General features: G+C 38.2%; 1 protein-coding gene across 1 annotated transcript; it reads right to left on the reverse strand.

Annotated features, from left to right (window-relative positions):
- Positions 1 to 929: 929 nt before the first annotated feature.
- tmem70 (transmembrane protein 70) lies at positions 930 to 6,433 on the reverse strand. The gene is made up of 3 exons (XM_053330083.1): positions 6,182 to 6,433; positions 4,999 to 5,098; positions 930 to 1,784 (listed from the first exon to the last, which is right to left on the reverse strand). Exons 1-3 carry the CDS (start codon positions 6,353 to 6,355, stop codon positions 1,342 to 1,344), a joined length of 717 nt encoding a protein of 238 aa, XP_053186058.1. The 5' UTR covers positions 6,356 to 6,433; the 3' UTR covers positions 930 to 1,341.
- Positions 6,434 to 7,877: the final 1,444 nt, after the last annotated feature.

Consider the following 7,877-nt stretch of genomic DNA (forward strand, 5'->3'; position numbering starts at 1 on the left):
CTCTTCTATTTTTACTGTCAACTTGCTGCTGTAATACTGTGAATTTCCCCATTGTGGGACTAATAAAGGAATATCTTATCTTTTTCATGATGATGATGAAAGCAGCTGCTCTAGTAGATCAGTTTGATGTCTAGCTTTTTTACATTTGAACACTACAGAAATCAGTTTGGACTTTAGGACTGGTAACACCACCCAGCATCTAAAAAGTATTGAGGTGGTTGATGAGTACACATATTTAGGAACAATAATAGATGCTCAACTGCCATGGAATTCAAATACAGATGTTATTCATAAGAAAGGTTTTCAGTATCTATAATTTATGCACAAACTGAGACAGTTTAAGGTGGATAGACACATATTGGTCCATTTTAATCTTGTGTTCCATTGCCTGCTATTTTTCATTGTCTGTGAATAACAAAAACAAACTGCATAAGCTCGCTAAAATGTCCAGTAAGAAAACTGCATGATGATGATCTGTGAGTCCCGAGTGGTGAAGAAGGGACAGGCAATTATTAAAAAGGAATTCCATCCCTTGTTTAGTGCATACGAGCTGTTACCATCAGGCAGACAGTAAAGGGTACCATCCATCAGTTTTGACCCGGTCTAAGAATCCCCTCATAAAAACTATTAACTATTCAAAACACATGTCAATAGATAATTGGACCCAGAACAGCCTCAATGGACAAACATGTATAGTACCTATACAAAAGTATAACATTTGAAAATATTTTAATTTTTGTGCATATTTGGCCACTTTAGGAAAAGTCATCAAATTCGAGAGTAAAACACATTTGGGGTGTTTTTACAGCTGTCAAAATGTCAAAATGGACCAAATTTGACCTGAACAGCATGTAAAGACAAATAAAATATCTATCATTCTATTCTTAAAGCACTTTGTAAACTCTTTTTTAAAAAGGTGCTGTATAAATAAAGTTATTTGAGACGTTTTGTTCAGTGTAACAGGGATTTGTAGAAGAACATTTTTATCTTCCTCAAAGTAAGTAAAGTAAGCTAGTGTATTGACTCTATTCATACCCCATTGAGATGCCACTCTACAGAGTTCCTGTTAAAAAATGATGATAAAATGACACTTCAGAGTATTTGGTTGAAGTGACAGTAGAAGGTTCATGTTTGTGCTGCTGACATACGGAGACAGTTTCCATCAAAACTCTACAAGAGTATCACAGTTCATGTTAGTGAAGTTATAATTTATTGACATTAAACATCATCAAAAAAAAAAAAACTAACAAAAAAATATGGCTTTAAAAGTTCTCCATGGATGTTCCACACTGTTTAGATAGAATACTGACTGTACATTCAACAGTTAGCAGCTAATGTCTTTCAGCTCTCAGGTCTGTCTATGTCATCTGAGTGGAAGCTGAAGGGTTTATCGTAGCCCATCAGGTGGTTGTAGTCCTGAGCGAGTAGGAACAGGTCTGGGTTCACCAGCAGTCCCGCCTTATCGGCGTAGAAGGTGGTGAACATCTTACTGACGGCCGGGATCCTGACCTCCTTCTGATGGAACACCGTCTTCTTCTCTGTGAGGAAGACGCTGTTGGTGACGGCAGTGTAGGTGTCCGTGTCCGGGTTGTGATAGAGGCGGATCACGTAACCCTTGGTGATGAAGTGGAGGAGGACGGGCGTGAGGAAGGTGAAGAAGCCGATGACGCCGCAGAAAGCTGCCTGCAGGGCTACGCTCTGGACTCCAACGCCAGTCTTGAAAAGGATTTGGGGCATGAGCAAGAGACTGGCCCCGCTGGTGGTGTAGGAGAACATCTTCACCCCTGAGACAGCACACAGGGAGAGACCACAGAGTTCATTACAGCTGAATTAATATGAATGAATTCTACAGAGCATCCAGAAAGTATTCACACTCCTTCACTTTCCCTACATTTTGTCTACTATATCTTGTTTCTTATTGGCTGACAGGTCTATTAGGGGTATAACTGCATTCAATCCAAACCATCATGGTACAGATGTGAGGCTTTGATGCAGGCAGTCATATGTTGTCCAACATATAATTTGAATGATTTTTAAAAATTGCCAAACGCTGTGGGCGTGGCCTCCGAGTCCACAGAAACCCCGCCCCCTACCAAGTGTCACCTGTCAATCAAAGTCACCACCTCTACCTGAAACATGGATGCTAGGTCTGAGAGCTTTCTGCTGCTAACTCGGCTGCTAGCTCGGCAGCTAACTCAGCTAACTGGCTAACTGTAGACTGTAGTAGTTTTTCTGTACTTTGTTTTTATTATGGGGGGTGGGGGGGTTAATTGTATGTTTTAATGTTTCTGTTTTATGTAAAGCACATTGAGTTGCCATTGTGTATGAAATGCGCTATATAAATAAAACTGCCTTGCCTTGCCTAGTGTGTGCTGAATGTATTTATACCTCTACAGCAGCAGGGGCGGGTTTATGCTAATCAGACCCGCCCACTAAATCCTGAACACAGAAATCTTGAAACACAGTTTGTGAAGCCTAGCTCCACAATTCAAATCTAAATGATTGAAATGCTTTTTACACCTTTTTTAGAAATACATTTATGACCTATTTAATGTGTTTAGAAGAAAATGTCTGAATTCACTTTACAAAGTCTTTAAACTGCAAACTAAACTGTGTCATTATTAGTTTTGGCCAATGAGCCATTGTTGGATATTTACAGATTCCAAACTGTAATAGACAACATTTTTATTTTTAATCGTTTTTGTGTGCTGTACTAACGACATACCAAACTGTGGATTTTGTGTATTGTTAAACCACTTTCTATTACTGTGCAAGAAAACTAATACATTCTGAACAGGGTTACAATGTCAGGGTTTCTGCAGGTATCAGCAAATGTCATTTCATGCTTTTTCATGCCACTTTAAACTAATTTCATGCCCATGTCCAACTGCAGATACTTTCACACAAATTGTAAGCATTTGACAATGCCAATTTTTAATATTTGAAAATCCAAATGTAACTGTCAGATGGCTCACAAGACGGTTTACAGTCATTAAACGCAACACAAAGTGCTTCACAAAATAAAAACACAACAGAAATACAAATATTTAACACACTGTTCACTGAGCAGCTCGTGTCTCTGCCCCGCGGATCTCAAAACAACATGCACCGATAATTACAGTAATGAACCTATACTGCTTATGGCAGGAGGCAAATTCGTCAAAATGTTGAACTATCCCTTTAAATCTGATCGATATACTCTCCTAGTTTACCGTCGACGAGCTTTAACCAGGTTCTGAATAGTTCATCCTCCAACCACTTCTGCTGAAACTTGCATTTTCCCATTTTTCTGTCATTTGATATTTCCTCTGTTCTTTCGCCACAGCGTACACTCACACTCACTCACTCACTCACTCACTCACTCACACTCACTCACTCACTCACACTCACTCACTCACTCACACTCACTCACTCACTCACTCACTCACACTCACTCACTCACACACTCACACACTCACACACACTCACACACATTCACACTCACGTTCAGGGCCTGAAATTCATTTTTTAAAATAGGGGGGAATTCCCCCCTTAAATGCTTCATATAGGGGGATTTTACTTTGTTGGGGGGGGGGGGGCTATAAGTCGTGCCTTGTCCTATTCTTACTGCAGATTGTATTTTGGCACTTTCCTTCAATTTAAGGTATTCTCTGAACTATATTATATAGTAATTAGTTATTTAGTAAACACTTTAGTAGTTTTATTCTCTGAACTACAGTCACCTGCAACTTCATTAGGAACACATGTGCAATATAATTCAATCCAATAAACAGCTCTGATATAAATTCTGCTTTTTTAGAGTTTATATATTTTCAGTTTTTGTTGACATTGTCAAAAAAGTGATAATTCTACTTTGTTTATTACTGAGGTTATACTAAGTGGTGGTGGTGTGACTCCTCATGTATGTTAATGGAGTGGACAAAATATTAGGAACACCTTTCAATATAATGCACCTTAATCTCTCAATAATGAACATAAAGCTGAATTTTCACCTTCTTGTCAAAAAATGTATAAACTTCATAAATGTAGAATTTATAGCAGAGCTGCTGTATTGGATTAAATTAGATTGGAAGCCAGTGGATGTGTTTTATATAGTTAACTTATTCTCTGAACTATATTTATAGTAATTACAAGTTATCTAGTATTATACAGTTAAGTAGTTATATTCAGCTTCAGTAGCGTCATGTTTTTTATTTGTTGAATGCCTCTCTCTCTCTCTTCAGGTCTGTTGAATGAGAAACATCTGAGTGATTTAAAATTGATGTTTTGTAACATCAGCTGATAAAACGCGCAGCACCGCAGCATAGTGTATAGTAACGTCACAGTTACCTGTCTGAGGATTAACGTTGTTAATGTTGACATCACATGGAGCTGAGCAGGTTCTGCCTCAGATGATGTAGATTTATGTTTTAACCAGCGGTCTGTGTTTGTTTCCTACAACTTAATATCACTGTTAGCTTCTCTGTGTTATGCTAGCGGGAGGTACAGAGAGCTACAGGTGTGTTCAGGGTCGCAGTCAGACAGTCAGACACAGCGGTTCCGGCCAGTCGTCCTGCAGTAAGCACCGCTGCAGATGTTGGTTGAACATTAATATACATCACTGTAAATGTGTGCGGGAACTTCCCGCATTATAAGTGTTGGATTTGGATTTGGACAAAACAATGTTTTTGTTCCATCAAGTTTACATATTTTTTAATGACTCTGAACATCGAAGTTCATGCCATTTCATGCCGGAATTTTCACAAAATCTATTTAATTACTTTTCATGCTTTTTAATGACCCGCAGAAACCCTGAATGTATTAATATTCTAATATATCAAAATACTGTTTCTCAGGCAACAACAGTCTTAACAACAGCTAAGGAAACAACAACAACAACAACAACAAAAGTACATATGCATTTCTGACATTTAAACAATTGATTCTCAAAGGTTGTGTTGCTGCCACACTAACACGTGTATTTGTCCTCAACACAAGTAAATGTATGTATGTATGTACCTCGGACAGCAGAGCCCAGGCTGCCGGTGTAGATCAGGTTCCCCTCCTCAGAGTGGCTGGTGGTGGAGAGACAACGTGATGATGGACAGCCAGACTGCAGCTGATCAGAGACACAGCTGTTAAAACTAGACTCTCACAGTGTCATATCAAATATCAAACTCTAAATATTTTCCTTCTTGCATTATTTAGTAGGAGGAGATTGTGACATGGGACTACACTTTATACCCAACTCACACATGACTGAATGGAAATGATGCTAAACAATTCAAATGTTCAGCACCATCCATGAGTGAGATTAATTGGGGGAATTACATGAACAAACATTTTTTCTAATGAATAAAATAAATAGAATGAGCATAGGGTGGTGCATTCAAGAAACGCCTGAAAACTCAGCTTTTCATCCCAACACACAAGCCTCTATAATTGTTGATTGTTGTACTGTTTTGTTGTTTATGATCTTTCATACGCACTTATTTAAAATATTTATATACACACACCTACATACATGAACTAATTTCTTCATTTATAGAAACTATTCTTTTCATGATGTTATTTCTCTCATTTACTGTTATTACAGATCAAATTAAAGTCAGTAGAATCTTTTAATCACATTTATATTTTACACACACATTTATCATTTCCGTTCAGTCACACCTGATGCTGAAATAGTTGAGAGCAGGGTTTGATATGAGTTATATCATTTCAGTTTTCAAATCATTTCCATTAAAAAAAGGACACCCTGATCATATCCTGGGTTATTAAACAGGGTTGTTTTTACCCCCATTCATATTAGCACACACGGTTAGACGTCAGTACAGCTGTTAAAGCTCACTGACAGCTGATCCAGCTGTGATCAGAAACACACGTGCTTCTCCTGGCCCTTCAGAGTAAAGTTCTCATGTCTCTAAAAACACATTTCTTCATTTCATCTCTGAACACAGTGATCTACAACCTCTGCTCACAGTTTCAGATAGTACAACATGATGTCATGTGGGACTTTGCATCGTGTGTGTGTGTGTACCTGAGAGACTCACAGACTTTACGAGTCGATACCAGACAGCGTGATCGTAACTGTCAAAGCTCATATTAGCTGAACAGTCACATTAACATGTAAGATAAGAGCAGGTAGGGTGTGTGTGTGTGTGTGTGTGTGTGTGTGTGTGTGTGTGTGTGTGTTAAATACCGTGTATCTGACGCAGAGCGAGCTTCTGTCAGCACGCGGCAGTTCACCGCTCAGGCCTCTCAAACAGCACGCGGATCGCGACGCTGCATGTCGCGAGGACATCACGTGAAAATAACTGAATGAGTGAGTTAAGGCACGCGGCCGCAACCTGCGGATCATATTGACAGAGAACATGTTGACTGTGTTCAGCCTGCTGTCTGATGATAATCCTGCAAGGTTGAAAATATTGAACTTCCGCCTCTGCGTGCGCTTCAGCTGATCATAACAGAAGGTATGCTCACATGCTGCTGCCCCCTACAGACCAGGAGTAATAATGCTGTGAACAAAGTGTGCTCCCTTCATGTATTTATCTGTGCTGATGAAGACATTCAGTTTGTCTTTGTATTCCTAAAAATTATATTACAACATCATTTATCTTCATCATGAATCTAGGTATTAAATCTAAAATGAACACAACATTTCTAACTCCGTTGGTTAGATTTACATTTGTATGGATGCAAAATATGACAAGTTGTAATGTTTCAATTTGTAGGTTATATATAAACACAGGAAACAACAAGTTACATAGATTTATGTGTATTTGTTTATTTTTTTATTTTTACGTATGTCATGTAATATTGAATCTGCCAGTCATCCAGCAGGTGGCAGCACACTGCTACATAAGAACGACCCGGACACTTTGACAATGTAACATTAGTGATCATCACTCATGAAGACCTTCCAATGCCTAATATCTCTCCTGTTAGTCACTGCTGTCACAGTTAACACTGAACTATCTTATTGCTGTAATCATTGAGGACAAAATCCACAGTCCTCCTGTACAAAATTGATCTGAAGAAGCTAATAAGAAGCTTCAGCGTCCACATGAGTCATCTGTTTCAACAGTGTTTTTAATAGCAAAGTCTTTTTGTTACTATACTTCCACCACAGCTCAACAGGAAACACTAAGAGGGAATTTGATGGTAAACAGACTGTAAATGTGTCAGGTATCACTTGATATGACTAACTCACACTGATGAAGCTCAATAGAAGCTGATCATCTACTTTTAAATGACTGTGTGGACACACTGTGGATTTAGTCCTCCATCACTTTACATTGAAAGCACATTTGAAGGAGATCTTTTAATAGTCAGTATGAACAGGAGGAATGAAAACCTATTTCACTGCTCATATAGACACCTAAATGATGTTTAAGACACACTTGAAAAAAAGACCCTGTCCTTTAAGTGGGACCTGTTAGTGTTATTAGTGGAAAGATTCAAGACACACAAGAGTTTTATTATCATTCTCTGTATTTCCAAACAGTTGCTGTCATCTACATACGATTAACATAAGAGCAACTATGTAAATCAACTATAAGAAGAAAGCCTTTAAATTATAGAAAAGATCATTAAGATTAAAGCATCTGCATGAAAATGTTAAGATTCACATATCAGTATACTCCTATGGTCTATATGCAAATTGGTGTTTGAGTACTCAAGTCAAGTCAGTTTTATTTGTATAGTCCAATATCACAAATAACAAATTTGCCTCAGTGGTCTTTACAGTCTGCACATCATCTTCTGTCCTTTAGATCCTCGATCTGAATAAGAGAAATTCCCTACACAAAATTTTAAAAAACTTTAAAAACTGTATAGACTAGACCAAGAAATACATATCATAGAAGCACCGCATGGAACAGGCTGACAAAATGATA

The sequence above is a fragment of the Scomber japonicus genome, chromosome 12, assembly GCF_027409825.1.
Source record: "Scomber japonicus isolate fScoJap1 chromosome 12, fScoJap1.pri, whole genome shotgun sequence".
NCBI lineage: Eukaryota > Metazoa > Chordata > Actinopteri > Scombriformes > Scombridae > Scomber > Scomber japonicus.

Bases quoted from the DNA above. Each gene is read 5' to 3' on its own strand.
- tmem70 (XM_053330083.1), bottom strand. From the start codon at position 6,355: ATGTTCTCTGTCAATATGATCCGCAGGTTGCGGCCGCGTGCCTTAACT. The intron at 5,099-6,181 runs GTATTTAACACA...GTCTCTGATCAG, and splicing joins CGCTCTGCGTCAGATACACG to CTGCAGTCTGGCTGTCCATC. The intron at 1,785-4,998 runs GTACATACATAC...GTGCTGTCTCAG, and splicing joins CCTGGGCTCTGCTGTCCGAG to GGGTGAAGATGTTCTCCTAC.